The sequence below is a fragment of the Protomyctophum parallelum genome (genome assembly GCF_964188405.1).
Source record: "Protomyctophum parallelum genome assembly, chromosome: 8".
NCBI lineage: Eukaryota > Metazoa > Chordata > Actinopteri > Myctophiformes > Myctophidae > Protomyctophum > Protomyctophum parallelum.
Window position 1 is genome coordinate 5544394 of NC_139703.1, and position 17539 is coordinate 5561932.

The window sequence follows — 17539 nt, forward strand, 5'->3', positions numbered from 1 at the left end:
AACTGAAAATACCTGAGATCACTGCAAACAGCTGCTAGTTCCTGATTAACCCCTCAAGACATATTCAGAGCTCCGCAGCTGAATATGTCGGCAACTCCCATTACAACGTGTAGTTAGTAGGAATGAAAACAAAGGAGCACCACTGGAAGAGGAGGGCAGAAGGAGAGTAAACGGGCCGACATCCTGTCTCTAGCCCATTCTGACCTGAGATCAGATTCATACGAGGTTTCCACTGGACACACACTGGTCTGATGAACCCATTCTGACCTGAGATCAGATTCTAAAAATGTCAGTCGTTCTTCGATTATTCAAAAATAGCAGACCTACAAGCTCATATCGCGCCACTCGGTGGCGCGATATGAGCTTGTAGATCTGCTATTTTTCAATAGCTAAAGCATAACATGATGCTAACACCAAAATGGGTGCCCGGTCAGAATGGGCTAGTATCTACACGGAGAATTGGGCGGTGCCCCCAGAGGCAATTCTATTTGCCGATGGGTTCCTTCCTAGATTGGTTGTCCTTCGACAAGATTGCTCGGCATGTCTTTCAAGGCAAGATACGCAAGCAGATCTACACGGCTGTGAGCTTGTAGATTGGCTATTATCAGCAGGACACCATTGTACTACAAAAGTAATAAATCAGACGTAAAAATTGTTAACCACTTAATTTAAACTCCACACGTTGTTGAGCAGAGTCCCTCGGGGCTCTAGTCTCTTCTGTTTCCGCCCTACTATTAAACAACTTCACTGAAAATAGAAGATCTTCAAGCTCACTGTGTAATTTATCACATGATATTTAATTTACAGTCATTTTTTGATTTCTTCAGTTGATGTTTTGTACTCTTACTGTACTATTTACATTATTATTTTACTAAACTTTAACACAAAATTTGATTTATTCCTAGATCAGTGGTTCTCAAACCTTTTAATTTCAAGGCCCACATAACTCTGAGAGTACACAAAATGGAACCACCTGCACCCGTGAGGGTCCATTTGGTTCTATTCGTACACAGACCAGAGTTATACAGACCTGTAAGTTTGATCACCAAATGTAACACCAAATATACATTTTCAGTAAATTATTATAAGCCTCGCTGCCTAGGGCTGCCCTAGGCTAGGGCCTCTGGGCACTGGCCCGGTCTGTAATCTGTCCGTGGTTGTACTATAGAAATACTAGTGGAAGAAGTGCAAGTATAGCCTGAACAATCAGGCCATGGATGTTGTGCTCATGTGAACATAATGTTGCCTCTCACTGCTCCATGTCGTTCTCGTTCTGCAGAGTTTTCATGGCCAGGCCCCAAAGGGTCACACTGGAGATGAACTGGCCATCGCCGGCCCTGTAGGAGCCACCACTGGCCCTACTGGTGGTCGCCGTGAGGGACACGCAGTGGTTGTCCGCCGGAAGGAGGTAAGGCCTCGCCATCTCCACCGCCATCACCCCGCCCTCCACGTAGTGACCATACGCCGCCTCCTGAGCTAGGTGGGGCTTGGCGGGCTTCAGGCCAGGCTCCGAGGCCGCGCCGGGGTTGGGACACTTCTCCTGGTGGACGGAGGACAGAAGATGCTGGGGCACCAGCGAGCGTAGCTCCGGGAGGGAGCTGGAGGTAGACGCCGAGCCGAGGAGCGAGCTAGGAGGAGGTGGAGTGTCTTTGTGCTTCGGCTGCGCTAGAGGGGGAGACGAGGGGGGCTTCTGAGGCAACACGGCGGGGAAAGACTGCTCACCGGCAGGAGGAGGCCTGCCGTGGCCGACGGGAGGCTTGGGGAAAGAGGCTGCCCCGTCTGAGCCGCTGGACTGCTCAGAGCTGGGCTCTGGAGCGCCCCTGCAGTTGGTGCTGCTGTGCCGCCTCAGCAGCGCGCAGCGGGTGAAGCTCTTCCCACAGGCGTTGCAGAGGTAGGGTCTCTCGCCGGTGTGCGAACGCACGTGGCGCCGCAGGTCCCCCGTGTCCATGAAGCACTTCCCTAAACACAGTGACAACACACAGAGGTCATTGTGATACCGTTTGAGTACATTGAGTAACAAAACGATAAAACGGTTTTCCATCATCAAAAAAAACAAAACTAAATATTTAATATAATAACTGCGATTATCATTTTAGCCATAAGTGTGTTAGTGTTACTATAAAGCACTGGTTCTCAACCTGTGGGCCGTGAGTGAGGATATTGCAAGTGAATCTAAAACACTAAGATTTGTTTTTAATATAACATTAATAAAAATGTAAAAAAGAAAATATGACAGTATTTTGTCTTGAGCTTGCAACACCGATAAATAGAAACCTAAAGTATACTATGTTAGTTCCATTGATTCAAACCGGCTGCCAGTGGTCAGATGGCAGCAGACATGCATGCTTTTAGATCTGCTATTTTTGAAAAATTGTGAATAATTGTGACCAATCTTTGAATATACATATTCTTTTGAAAGTGAACATTTTTAACTCAAATCTGTGCTTCTAGGGGGTCCCTGGAAAAGAATAAGTTGATGGGGGTCCGCGGCCAAATACGTATAATTCTGGGTTGTCCTTACATGAAAAGGTTTGATCAGCAACATATGACTTTCAGAAAACTGTTAGGACAGTTCTCCTCCCTACCACAGGTATCACAGCGGTGTGTTTTCTCCCCAGTGTGACGAGCCTTGTGCTTCAGTAACTTCTTCTCCATGTTGAAGGACTTTCCACACTGGTCACAAGTGCACGTCTGGTCTGCCGTGTGAGTTTTCTTGTGCTCCTTCAGATTGCTGAAATTGCTGAAACCTGAGCACACACATCACAAGCATTCTGAGTGGATCAACACAGGACTAAATGTGTTCCTTTTTCCTTCTCAATGCTTTTTATTTTCCATCCGTAACATCCAAGAGCTTATACTATTCAGATACATGTGTCTTGAGATCAAGTATTATTATTAGTTTTGGAGAGTTGCAACACTTAGGACGACCGCTAGGCAATCACTCCAGGTCATATTAATATATATTTTTTAGGTCAGGTCTTAATCATTTCTGGTCAACAACTCTTTATTACAGGTCTGCGCTCGAGGAGCAATTACCTACCTCTTCCACATATGTCACACAGGTGTGGTTTCTGTCCGGTGTGGACCACGATGTGACGCTGAACATCCCCTGCTGCCGCAAAGCTGGAGATCAAAGACATTTGAGTAGAGTAGCTGACAACAAATTAGAGAACACGGAAGACTTATATTACAACGCACAACAGTTTACCTTTTCCCACATAGCTCACAGATGTATGGTTTCTCTCCAGAGTGTCGCCGCAAATGTGTCTGTAGATTACCTGCCTGTCGAAACAACAGAGCCACATCAAATTCATCAGCGCCAGCTTCAGTAGAATAATAATGATAATGAGTCTTTTTGTTTACTGACGCCTGATTTATACTTGGTTGTTCTCCAGTGTTGTGCATCAGAGTAGTAGCAGATCTACAAGCTCACAATGCAGCGTGAGGCGACACGCTGTGAGCTTGCAGTACTGCAATCTTTGGATGCGTAACACACTGTGTGCCATAAAGCATAAATTGGGCATTTTCTGAATTGAGCACTAGACCGTACCTGCGAAAAGTTTTTCCCGCACACATTACACTGAAACGGCTTCTCACCTAACAAAAAAGGAGCGCAGAATTTTCTCTATTAAAAACAAACAAAAAATATTATATTCATATGAAAGCATTGAATGTATACATTTGAACAGTGGTTTTCAACCTGTGGGTGGGGACCTCCAGTTCAAATATGATTATTTTTTGGGGTCCCCAGTTCAAATATGATTATTTTTGGGGCTCCCCAGTTCAAATATGATTATTTGTTGGGGCTCCCCAGTTCAAATATGATTATTTGTTGGGGCTCCCCAGTTCAAATATGATTATTATGGGATGTCACCAGTTCAGTTCAGCCTGAAAAGGTTGAGAACCACTGCTTTATGATGATGAAAAGTTGAATTCACCGGTATGCATGCGCTTGTGCAGCATTAGGTTGCTTGGGTGTTTGAAGATCTTTCCGCACACTTCACAGCAATACTGCTTTTGCCCTTGTGTCTGCTGCAGTGGTGGGCTACTGCCAGACACGGACACCATCTTTGGGGCTTGTTCCTCTTGAGCCACAGGTGGGGGGCTGGTGGGAAGAGTTGCATATCTGGGTAGTTGGGCATCATCAGGTGCCGTTTCGGGAGGAACCTGGTCTCTGCTCTCTGCGAGGCAGTCGGTGGCGGGAGCTTCTTGAGGTTCGTCTCTGCTCTCTGAGAGGCAGCAGTCGTCGGCTGGAGCTTCTGGAAGTTCGTGTTGTACTGGGGACGTTTGTTCTCGGGGGTAGGGCTGTCACGATGACAAGATTCACGTTGACGATTAGTCATCTTCACACAAATAATTGCGATTAACGATTTACGGTAATTGTGTTTTTGGCATCGGAACTTGTGAATAAAAAAGAAATCTGATTGTCCCTTTAGGCTTGTAAATCAAACATTGCTGGCATTAATTGTATACTTTAAAAATAAATAGCGGAAATAGCTGATCTGCATTTTCTGCTATTTTTGGAAAAGGTTTGAAAATATATGAACATTGATGTTGCAATTGTGAATATCTCAAATAATTGATTATTTAATAAGTGTGACAGGCCTACTTGGGGACACTCTTTGGGACCAGCGAGGACTGGCTCGATGATTGGCTCGGCACACATCTCCTCCAAGGTCTTCTGGGAGCGTAGGTAGTTGTACTTTTTCAAATACACCGTCTTCTTTGGGCGCATGGGGGACCTATTGAGGCTGGAGTCTGCCGGGTCGGCGTTGGGAGCGGTCAAACTTTCCTCCGGCGGCGGTAACGAGAGGCCGGAGGTCTTTTCAACTGGCGTAGAAGTGTAGGGAGGGTTTGGCTGACCAGTGCTTCCTGTAGAAGCAGTAGGGTGGCTGTGTTGTGCTTGGCTCCCCACCACGGACTGATACTGTTGTTCGTCCACCATGACCAAAGGGCTCGGGCCTTGGTTTGAGGCCGCGTTGCTGGTCTCCACCGCGCTCTGTTTGAAGTACTGCTTGCTGTAGAAGTTCCGCAGCTTGTAGCTGTGGGCGAGCTGCTTGTCGACGATGTCACAGTTTGCGCCGCTGTGAGCCACCGAGGCGGACAGCTTCTTGGCGTGGTCCAGGTCAGCGTTGAAGCTCGGCCTCGGGGCTTCGGATGAAGAAGGGCAGTGGAGGTCCATGTCGTGAGGAAGACTACCGCTGTCCAGGAGGCACTCGTGCTCTGAGGTCAGGGCACCTGACAGGGAGAAAGACGTGGTGTCCGCCGGCGGCGGACAGGGTTTGAGAAAGGCATTGCACATGTTCTGGATGTTGGGGACCTGTAAGCACTGTGCGATGTCCAGGAGCGCTTGTACGTTGTCTTGGTTGACGTCCAGGTGGGACGTGTACATGTAATCCAGTACTTGGCCGATCCCGCCGACATCCTGAATAACCAGGTTGAACACTTCGTTCTTCTGACTGGGAGAGTTTTGGAACAAGGACCTACGAAGCAAAACCGACATTATGCTCGTGTAAATATTCATGTGATTTCTTTGCTTTTTGTGGTTATTTGCCTTTTTTTGGCCTATTCCCAGCCGCCTACTAAAAATCATACTGTGGAGGCTGGTCATGATTGTGTGTGTGTGTGTGTGTGGGGACGGGACGGACGGACGGACGGACGGACGGACGGACGGACGGGGGACGGACGGACGCATACTCCAGTATTTAGGTGATAACCTAACCGGCACAGTGGTTAGTAAAAACAGAGAGATGTGCTGGGGTGAGTGCCGGTGAGTCGCTTATCACCGTGGCTCAGTGACGACATCATGTTGTAGTTTTCTTAACCACCGCGGTGAGTAGTTTATCACCTAAAAACATGAGTATACGTGAGCCTTAACGCACCTGAAATAGCTGCTGAAAGCAGCCAGGACGTTCTTGTGGGCTTTGAAGCAGACCCCTTTGACCACCAGCATGCAGTCACACAGCAGGCCCTGGATCCTCTGCTCCTGCAGCTGCTGCAGAAGGTAGGAGCTGTGGCTGGACAATGCCTCCATGGTCGCTCACATCACATCACTGCAGCCACCACCAGGCAACCAGCAACTACAGGGAAATGATACATCACATTACTGCAGCCACCACCAGACAAGGCAACCAGCAACTACAAGGACATGATACATGCAGCAAACTTTCAACCAGACAGACTTCCGAGCTCTGGTAGAGCAACTACATGAGCCTCCGCAAGTGGTAACTGTATTGTTCTCATGTGTAACAAGTCATAATTTCCTGTGCTTTTACTGCAAACTGTGAATAAAGTATTCAATCAATCAAGCAAAACAGCATTTAAAATTAAGACACCACTGATTTAGGTGAGCACAGCGAACCATGTGCGCTCATCAGGACATAATTCTTCTCAATCAATACATCAATTCTTATATTCTATTGCTAGTTCGGACCCATTCTCTAATACTCGTTAATCCTATGACTGATAACTTTAGTACACATGTCAGAAATAGCAAATAAAGACACCAGGCAGTATGGATTTTGATATTCACATTGATTGATTGATATATTTATGAACAGTCTGCAGAATGGGTACATTTCAAATTCACATGAAAGCACAACTCAATACAAAGACTGTTACTGTGGACGACACACTGATAAAATGATAAACACTTGTTTACAACAGGGTCCACTTTTTTCAATTCATCAGAACATAAGATATGCAAATATAAAAATCGATAAAATACACGTATGATAGACAGTCCAACCATGACAGAATGTGTGCACTGTGCAGCAAAAAGCTACACTAATGTAGCAGCCAGGACATGTTTACATCTTACATTACAGTCTATGGTGTTTACATCGAGCTATTACACATTTTAAACCAACGGTCACGCAATAAAAACAATATACAGCGATGATCGATAAAAACATATGCACATCAAACAAGGTATTTGCACAGAAAACACTCCTAAGCGATAGATATCTGACCTTTTATTTGGGCTTTTCGAATCAACAAATTATAATGACCTCACTTCCTGGTGCAGCGACCAAAACATGTAACACCAACATAATTATTTAACTGACATAACATACCGTAATATGCCTTAAGAATAAAACTACGAGAATGCAAAGGACGAATGAATACAAAAATGAACAGTGCCATAAACAATTTAAATAATCGCAGTTTAGGCTAATCATTTAATGGGGGAACTCATTGTGGTCGGAACTCACATTTATAGTGTTGCTGTTTCCGCACGGAACGGAAAACACGCAGCTAGCTACCGTGTCTCGTGTGTTTTGAAAAGTTGCGCATGCAGGCAGTGAGTGAGCTGTGGCACTCATTTATCAACACAACCACCGTTTGGATTTTAAAACAACTAATCATTTACTAACTGCTGTTTTCTCGGCAGCTTTGATCCCACAAATCAACTGCTAACTGGCTAAAACAACGCGGGCGGCTGTGTTTGAACAACACATGGACTCTCTCAGGGCAGGAAGTTGATGATGTGTCGTGTTTGGATATGTCTGTAGTCTTATGAGACCCAGTTTATTTTGAGCATTGTCTAGTAAATACATAGATATATATAATTACATAGATAGTGTTGAATCAGTTCCAACATGGTGTTCTTCACGTGCAACGCGTGTGGAGAGTCCCTGAAGAAAGCCCAGGTGGAGAAGCATGTGAACATGTGTCGGGGTTGCCAGGTCCTGTCCTGCATAGACTGCGGGAAAGACTTCTGGTACATTTTAAGTTTGACATGATGTCACTGTGTTATTATTCATTTATTCTTGCATGTTTTTGACGTGTAAATGTTTGCTGTGCTTGCATTCCATCTGCTTATTTATTTATTTAGTATTTTCTTCAAGTGAACCCTTGTTGTTTCTTACAAAATAGTGGAGATGACTACAGGAATCATGTCAAATGTATCAGTGAAGATCAGAAGTATGGAGGTAAAGGCTACGCGGCCAAGGCTAACAAAGGAGAAGTGAAGCAGCAGCAATGGATCGAGGTAGAGAGAAGCGTGTGTGTGTGTGTGTGTGTGTGTGTGTGTGTGTGTGAGAAAATTCTTTATCTGCCCTGAAATCCTCAATGTTATGCTAACATGAGTGGCAAGTACAAATGGAACCAAATCAACCCATTTGGTAGCCCCTCTCGGAACCCTCCTTAAAGCTTTTCTGAAATTCAGACTTTTCTTCCATGCGCTATGGTAGGCAGATGTACATACCCTCCGTACAGGTCATGCTGCGGCCTGGTGGTGGTGGTGAGATGTTTCAAAAGATGCATAAAACTGCTATAGGAGATGCCGTTAAGTATTTTTATATATATTTCTTTGTTTGACCGTTTTGGCTTCTCTCTTCCTCACTTCCTTGACTTCCTTATTGACTTCTCATTGTACCGCCTCCCGCACCGAGAGTGGCTAGCTGCGAGTCCCTACGTTCCTGCCTCTTATCTGCTCTGTCTCAGCTAGCCACTCTCGGTGCAGGAGGCGGTACCTACCATAGCGCGTGGAAGAAATGCACAGGGACCCTTAGCCGCAATTTGCAACTCTAGATTTCTTTACAATGGGTTGAATCTAGAGTTGCAACAAGCTCCATCCACTTCCTATTCATCATTTTTGGTTTGCGATCTGCTTGTCTTAAACGACGTTAAACTCACCAACATTGCAGCTGTAGTCCAAGCTTGAATTATCCTCTTTCAATCTGCCGAGCTTGTTTTTCATAAAAATCCACCGTAGAGATGTTATGAGCTACTTTCTGTCAAGACATCCTCTGCAAGTGATTATTTTTCTAAGTGCTGGAGTTTGGAAGCACTCGTCGTACGTCACTGAACGGCCCTGCGTTCAACCTGTTTCGAATTTGCACATAATGCAGGAGGCAGCAGCGTGACCTGTTAACAGAAACGAGTGCTTCCAAACTGCAACACAAATAATCATTTGCAGAGGATGTCTTGACAGAAAGTAGCTCATAACATCTCTACGGTGGATTTTTATGAAAAACAAGCTCGGCAGATTGAAAGAGGATAATTCAAGCTTGGACTGCAGCTGCAATGTTGGTGAGTTTAACGTCATTTAAGACAAGCAGATCACAAACCAAAAATGATGAATAGGAAGTGGATGGAGCTTGTTGCAACTCTAGATTCATCCCATTATAAAAAAATCTAGAGTTGCAAATTGCGGCTAAGGGACCCTACGTAAAGTAAAGTCCGAATTTCAGAAAAGCTTTACGGAGGGTTCCGAGAGGGGCCACCCATTTGATTACATTTGTCTCAGAGGATAACACTGAGGATTCACTGTGATTAATCACCTTTCCCTCCCACAACTATGGGTGTTATTTTTCTGTATAAACAATTCATTTCATACAGTGGTGGAAAGTACCACATGTTTTGACTGATTTGCTAAAGATTGCAGTTCATGGCAATGAAAATGACTGACCTAAAACCGACCAAAGTATGTTTTGACCTGATAGCTAAAATGTATTAGGCAACATTAACAGTCCAGAGATGCTTATAATTGTGTCTATGTCGGGAATGTGTGTCGCACTGATTAACTGGCTCTTCCTTGACAGAGGATCCACAGTGCCATGAACACACCGGGAATCAGTGCTAAGCTGAAAGACATCCTCAACCAGGTCGGCTCGTATGATAACGTCCCACGAAAGAAGCTCAAGTTTCAGGTCCGTATTTACTTGGAAGTCTTGCATTTGTGATTTGTTTGCAGCAGGGGTCTTCAACAGGGACCCCTAGGGGGACCTCAGAGTTGGGGCTGCCACATCTTTTGTGTTAACTACATCATCAATATTCTGAGGAGAACTTATGCCAAACGTTAGCCCCCCAAACATAGCAGCACGGGGGGGTTGAAAGCTTGTAGATCGGCAATTCTTTGGCAAAGAGGTTTGGTGTAGAGTGGGGGGGAAAAGCAGAGTAAGTAAAATGTTTACTAAGGTCTACTACATTTACTAAGCGTTCACGGTTTACATGGTTAAATGTTTGAAAATACACATTAATACCGCTGACAGTGCTGTCGTCAAACAAGTCTATGAAGCTATCTACACTGAATCTTTGAAAAACCTTAATCTGTAACTGTAACATAATTGTATACACTATGTAGTGGGGGTTCCTGCTTCATCTCTCTCAGCTAAGGGTTCCTTTGCCTGAAGACCCCTCACTCAGGACAGCACTGCCTCAGTCTTGGTGACATCATACTAATGATACATGTTTTTCACTCCCATTATTCCCACACAACTTTTCTCCAGAACTGGATGAAGAACAGTCTGAAGATACTGGATCGAAAACTACACGACCAAGTATGGGATATCTTCTCAGCAGCAATCAGCAATGTAAGCTACTTTATCAGTGTGTCAATATTGTGTTTGCGTCTAATAGCCAAGGGTGTAATGATTTTATTGTTATAAAAGAGATTTTTGACTGAAAGTCCAGTCTGCTCTGACAAGTCAGTGAACTTTAATCTGGGCAATATGACTTTATACAAAATCACAATTATTTCAAACTTTCGTATCAATTATGATTAATGAACAAGTGTTACAAAAATATAATAGTGAACCTACATGAATGAGATTAAGTCAGTTGTTGCCTCTAGATTTCGATATATTTTCAGTTAAATTGCCCAGCCCTACTTGATCATTTTTATACATAACCCATAGAGATGCTTAATATGATTGGTATCCTATCGAAATCGGCCATAACAATGCCATATCGGTATCTATCGATTCAGTCTCTGTCTCAAAATAGTTCTGATTATTTATTTTCACCAATATTGGTCACACAATAATAATGTGACCATCAATGGCTTTGTACTCACAGCAGCCAATCTGCCCGTCTGTCTCTTTAAGGCCATCAGATGTTAGTGGGGAAGGGGGGCTTACCATCTACTGTACTTTCACCAGCAATGAGTTCAATATAAATATAATAATGTATATTTATTTTATGCTTCATGTTTTTCGGAATACTGATAGGATTCAGAATTGGCCTCAGGATTTAACAGGTTGTTAACAGCTTGATTATTATTATTCCAACAGGCTCCAGAAGCCCCCAAGCCGTGTGAAACGACGCAGGCACCTGCTGAAGCCCCGGACCAGACCAATGGAAGCCAGCAGCAGAACGGCACGGCAGAAGAGCCGGCTGCTGCCAAGAAGAAGCTGAACAAGCGGGAACGCAAGGAGGTGCGTCAGATGAAGGGCGGCAAAAAGACCAAAAACAGGGCTGGGAACGGCACAGCGGAGGAGGAGGCGATGGAGGAAGGAGAGCAGGCATGTGCAAAAAAAAGCAAGAGGAAGAGGAGCTGTGAGGAGGACGAGGAGGAGCTCAACGGACACTCCGCTGAAGAGGAGACGTCTGCAAAGAAGAGGAAGAAAAGCAAGAAGGAGGTGGAGCAAGGTTTGTGCGTCCATACTTACTGTAGATGTGCAATTCTGGTGTTGTGCAGTATATCTGATTTTATAGATACAATTCTGGTATGTTTTATGTCCGTATCTCAATCTCACAACCGAGAGAGGTATACTATGTGAGTGCTGGTATTATTTTCTATAGTATAGACTGTATCTTCCAGAACCGTACACCCGTGACATTATGACGTGGAAATACTCAACCGAGTGCTTGCTTTTGCCTTCTTCTTCAAGTCCCTGAGTCACTGTCACTTACCCCTATTGCTCCCACCTGCGCTGAAATGGGTCTTAATAATAATAATAATGTCATTATTATCATACACACTCATAGCCCCGTGTACGTATGTGCAAGAAAAAACAAATACATTCACAGATGGCTGGCCTGTTTCTTCAATATTTACTGGTTTCATATGCTCTCTACTCCTGTTTTTCTTTGACTGAAAATCCTCATTCCTGTTTCTTCCAGTTGACCAAAGGGCTGAGGAGGAAGCCGAGGTAGCAAAGGAACAAACAGCCTCTAAAGGTACTACAGTCCTCATGAAATGCACACCACCTTTTCATTGGATGGGTTTAGGTCAGTACTTCTCAACCCTTTTAAAGATCTGCATAACAAAGTGTACAAATGGAACCAAATTAATTTGGTTGAGTCAATTTGGTTCTTTTTGTACATTCAAGAGTTACAGACCTGTAAGGGTTCATTTGGAACCCCCTTAATAAACCCCTGGGGGTCCCTGGACACCACTTTGAGGACCACTAGTTTAGACAGAGGATAAAAACGAAGGTATTTGAAATATAAAACCACAAGGGGGCAGTGTTGTCTCTTTCGCCTGGTGTCAATAGGAGGTGACCTGCAGCTTTTGTGGTCTTTATCTTGGTGGTTGATTCTGTTTTATGTCTTGACATGCAGGCAAATTCAACTGGAAGGGAACAATCAAGGCAGTCCTGAGGCAAGCACCTGATGAAGGACTCTCAGTGAAGAAAGTCAGGAAGAAGGTAAGGCTTTCTGGTTGAACTACGTACTAATTAGATCAAGAGCCAACAATGTAACTTACACAAGTACAAGCAACGAAATGTTGGGACTAGACTAGACAATAGTAATATAAATTAATAATTTAAAAAATATATACTAATATTTTCAAATTAGCTCATCAATGTGCAGCAGTTCCATACGTGTGCAGGTGATATTCAATATTCATATCTAACTGTGTAAGTAAGGTGCACATCTAGCTTGTAGATCTGCTATTTCTTTTTAATCGTGAAAATGTGGCTCAAATCTTTGAATAAATATATTCTTTCAGAGCGAACGTTTTTAACTCATATTTGCATCTGGGGGTCCCTGGAACAACATATTTTCAGATGTCGGTCGGTGAGCCAATTACATATAATTCTGGGGGTCCATGACATGAAATAGTTTGAGAACCACTGACATGGAAACAGGTTTTTCAGAAAATGTTGGATTTAGAAGCCTTTATTTTAATCGGCCTCAGGTCTAAATGGGTTAAGGCATCTCGGGCGTTTCCCCATTTGGCTTCATCACAAACAGTTCGTTACTAGGGTGATATTTGTCCCTCATAATCCTTGTTGCCCTGCTCAACAAGCGCCTGCTCTGGTAAATGTCCTGCAGAGACATGGGAGAGCTCCTTGTGGTGGGCTCACCACCACCTTCCGAGTGGTCTTAAGTCCTATGAAGAGCTCTGTGCATAGCAAATGGTCATGCCCCTGCTGTGACAAGACCCCCCCCCAAAAAATAACACTCATCTTTTACTTTCTCTAATAACCTTGGTTGGAAAAAAAAACTAAGTAGTCCTTTAAATGTTGGAACAAAAACATTCCTATCACACAAAGATGGGGAAAATAGTAGTAACTCTGACAACCCCCTAGGGACCCCAGACCCCCTGTTGCAGACCCATGGGATTATTCTTATTCTTATGAATTTCTATGATGTCATGTTTTGATCGCTAATTTGCTTTTAGTGCATTTCATTGATTAATGTGCACCGATGCTGGTAAACAAATTAACCCATTAATTGTAATTGTAAACCACTGAAAAGACTATAGGATGCAATAATGCATGCTTGGCAGTCAAGCATTGGATTTGATTTCAATTTATAAAAGCATTGTTATGTGGGATGGGAGTACATTAAGCCATGTTTTGATGTTGGGCCACTCTCTTACTAAAACACTGTGCGCTCTGTGTTCCCCTTTCCCAGGTTTTGGCAGCTTACTACTCATTCAGTGGTGAAAGAAACTTCAAATCAGAGGAGGACCTGCTGGCACTTTTCAACAAAAAGATCAATGGCAATCCTAAGTTTAAGGTTCTAAAAGACAAAGTCAGACTTGTAAAGTAGACTTTCTATCTCTCTTCACACTTTTCACAAAGGCCATGTTTTGCCGAGGCTAGAGTTCCCCCCCCCCCCCCCCTTTTATCATGATCTTTTTCATGTTCACGATGACAAGTTCTTTCCCCATGTGTATAATAGTCCCTGTCACTGCCAACCCCTACTGCTTGTTCAGGAGAGTGTGTGTAGACAATCTCGGAATCTTGGAATAGCTATCTGCTTCTTTTTAACTGGGAGGGTGTAAGGCGCACGCAGCAACATGCTATCCCTCCCAGTTCCTTTCACTGCTGAACAGACCAACTTGTAGGGGTTGAGAGTGTGGCGACAGACCGTCATCCACTGCTGGCTTCCCACACAGCCAATAGTGTCCTAAGAGCGCCGGACCAAATCCAGTCTCCACAGCGGTGGGACAAGGCCTAGATTTTAATGTAAAGCAAAAAGTCATATGCATGTGTATAATCTTCTTGATAATGTTTTTTGATGACATTATGTTGATTATTAAATAATCTCCCCAAATTGTGTCTTGTATGTTATGTTATATTTTAAAACGGTTACTGAAAGCAAGGATTTTACAAAGGTTCTTTCTTTGAATACAATGAACATGTCTCTGAAAACAAACATTTTCAGAGGCCAAGAATAGATAATAAAAACTTTAATAGTTGAACTACCAGTATACGGTATGTTTTTAATCAATGTTGCCCACATTGGAATAATTTCTAATGTTTCAAACGGCTGATGGCTGCAAAATGTTCTGCATTAGTTGCAGAAGATGTTTGGTAAATTGTGAAAGGACTAAATTCTTCATGGGAACACGGTACCACTTTTAGACCTATGAATATATTTTGTGCTGCAATGCTTGTCTGTCATACACTGGGAGTTGGCTCTGTACTGGACCACTTTTTGTGAGCTTGGGTGCAAGTGGTTAACAACAGTGGCGCTTTAAGGATATTTTATATGATAGCGATCATTAATCGCTATTATTTTGGCCACAATTGTCGTGATACGTCCCTTAGCACTGGTTGCAGTGGACCGCATCCGCGTGCACAAATTGCAGTAGGATGTGTCACTTTATGCGGATAATATGTCAATTGTCGGTGGACAGTGGTTCTCTTTCACATTCCAAGCCCCACAGTGGCTGGGAAACGGCACCTTATCTGTGGGATTGGATGTTGGATACGGGGGGAAGGGTCGGGGGAGAGGTGCACCTGAGGTGAATTTGACTCTCACGCGGGACGGGGCTAATGCACATTCCTCGGCACCCCGAACGGGGCTCACTTGGCCGGGGACACAGAAGCGCCATAGAAGCAGGAACGTTTTGGTGTCAGCCTCAGGTGAAGTTTTAATGCTGTCTGATTTTTTTCCTACCGCTAGAATGAGCAGCCTCTTTGCTCAACAACACACAAGACACGGTCATACACACGCACGTCGCACAAACACGCGCACACGGAGTAACGGGGAGGAAATCTGCTCCAGCTTTATGAAGCTCTGCTAATCCCAGATGGTTTAACACTGATCCTCATTCATCACACACTGCTTACCTGTAATTGAATATTACATACTTTTGGTATTAGTGTAGCTGTTTAGTCAGGTTTGCTAGTATTAAAATTGTGTTTTTTTTTTGGCCCCACAGAAGCCCTCAAGATACTTCATTCTTTGTTTGTGTCCATGTCCAGACCCCACAGTTTCCTAACAAAAACATATGGTAGCACGGGCCGTACCTTTGACCACAATAGCAGGCAATTGGTCGTTGCATGTTGAGACGAGAGGTTAGAAGTGTGCGCGCACCCAATATACTGTATTATCTACTGTCTTAACAGCTCATTTAACGTGCAGCTATGCATACTTTATCCTCCTTGTCATGTTGATTGTGCTTCCATGGTTAAGGGGAACACCGGTTAACATTTCTATTCCTACTACTATGCATGAGTAACAGACTTATTAGCTAGCTGCTGCAATAAATGGTAGCATGTCAGTTAAAGTCTAATGTAGAGTTCAATGTATAGCTATTATACAGAAGTCATTAATAAAGAGCAAATCAACATTTTTTGATTATAAGTCAGGTCAAATAGTACTAAATAAAATCACACCTGTGTGAAGTGAGTGGTGCAACTCTGTGTACTGTACTGTCACTACTGTAATGTACTTGCACACCCGAAATCACCATATATACAGTTAATATGTGCGTGTGTGTGTTTGTGTTTGTGTTAGGTTGCGCACATGTGGTGAAAAACAATCTGTTTTCGTGCTCAGACGCACCCACCCATCCAGCTACCCAGCCACACACATAGCTCCGTAAGGGAGTGGTTGCACCACTCAAAAAAAGAAGTAGTCTAGGACACATGTCACAAATAATACATTGAGAGTGAGAGAATTGGAAAATGAATCAAGAAACCCCTTGATCACGAATAGCACAAGGTATATTATCAGCTAATACATATAGGCTAATAAAAATATCAATGTGTTTGATTTGCAAATAATATAATAGAAATTTCCTATGTTGTGTGCAGAATATGAAAGTCAAAGTAGTAGAAACTAATTATTGGGCACGATGATCCATTTTTCTACTTTTCCATGACCTGTCTGCCTCCAATGTAGCCTGGGCAAAATCACTACGGTTTCTGTAGTGTATTGCCAACAGTTGCATATTATACAGTTCAAAATGAGACACTACTAACAGTTTTCTGAAAAACATATGTCGCTATATCAGTGGTTCTCAAACTTTTTCATGTCAAGGACCCCAAAATTATATATAGGCCTATTTGGCCACCGACCCCCATCTCAAAAATATTTTGTTCAAAGATTTATGCACACAAACAGAGGAAAGATCCTTGCAATGTGATTCTTGCCTTTTTTATTGTTTCTTTTGTAGTAGTTTATTGCACTGGTTCTCAAAGTGGGGTCTGATGGGTACCCCCAGGGGTCCTTAATAGGGATTCCAGGGGGTCCCCATAAAATAAATAGTTGATTTTGCATAAAATTCACTTCAACCACTTGAACTTGGCTACATCGACCATGTTCACAAATCTTCTTACGAAGTTTGTAAGGGGGGGGTCCCTTCCCTTTTCTTGTTGCCACCGCGCTCTGACTTCTCTGGTGCGCTAACCTTTTAGATGAATATTAACAGTACTACTGGGTTGCACACAATGGAAGAGTGAGTATTCTTTCTTCTCTTTTATTTACAGTATCTTTACATCATGTCACAAGAGACAAACGTTACGGCTAACCAGTCTTCATCAGTGGGAATTAAATCCCTGGCATTAAATATGATCTGGCAGTCCACTGCAAGGCCATGTAGTCTATATTCTAAACAGAGACGTACAGTATCTGTGTTTCCTTGAATTGGGGTCTGGATATATTATTATGGGCTAACTTAAGTGTAGGTGTTTTCCTATTGTCAACATGCATGAGGTACCATTTTTTACTTTACTAGAATAATTGTACTATTGTGCTGCAAGTGAAACTTAAAAATGCCAGAATAAACTTTTGTGTGGTAGCCAAACGTTTTAATTTAATGAAGTTAGTAGGTAAATGTTTTAAATTACAGTATTGTTCTAATCCTTGTGTGGTGCAGTTTAACAGTAAATAGGCTATTGGATGAAAGCCTGATTGAATGTGATTTAAATAACCATGAATATAATAAAGCTGCAGTCAGCAGCTCCCAGGTGATAAGAAGACCTCAATCATGTTAATTGGCTGTTTTCCAAAATGTGAAAATGTAAATAATAAAAGTAGGCTATGCTTTGTAAAATTGAAATAGAAATGAAATAATGGAAAGTATGCACAGTACATAATTATTAGACCTACATCTACCTGCATT

At 43.2% G+C, this 17539-nt stretch overlaps 2 protein-coding genes across 2 annotated transcripts; one reads left to right on the plus strand and one right to left on the minus strand.

Moving 5' to 3' along the window:
• Nucleotides 1–435: 435 nt before the first annotated feature.
• Nucleotides 436–6997, minus strand: zbtb49 (zinc finger and BTB domain containing 49). Its single transcript, XM_083770800.1, has 9 exons — nt 6972–6997; nt 5883–6080; nt 4610–5483; nt 3939–4305; nt 3551–3597; nt 3209–3282; nt 3041–3123; nt 2586–2747; nt 436–1959 (listed from the first exon to the last, which is right to left on the minus strand). Exons 2-9 carry the CDS (start codon nt 6032–6034, stop codon nt 1250–1252), a joined length of 2469 nt encoding a protein of 822 aa, XP_083626926.1. The 5' UTR covers nt 6035–6080; nt 6972–6997; the 3' UTR covers nt 436–1249.
• Nucleotides 6998–7271: 274 nt separating this feature from the next.
• On the plus strand, nt 7272–14229 carry lyar (Ly1 antibody reactive homolog (mouse)). The gene is made up of 8 exons (XM_083770822.1): nt 7272–7723; nt 7879–7993; nt 9549–9656; nt 10236–10319; nt 11019–11376; nt 11851–11907; nt 12292–12377; nt 13594–14229. The coding sequence occupies exons 1-8, from the start codon at nt 7602–7604 to the stop codon at nt 13729–13731; spliced, it is 1068 nt and encodes a 355-aa protein (XP_083626948.1). The 5' UTR covers nt 7272–7601; the 3' UTR covers nt 13732–14229.
• Nucleotides 14230–17539: the final 3310 nt, after the last annotated feature.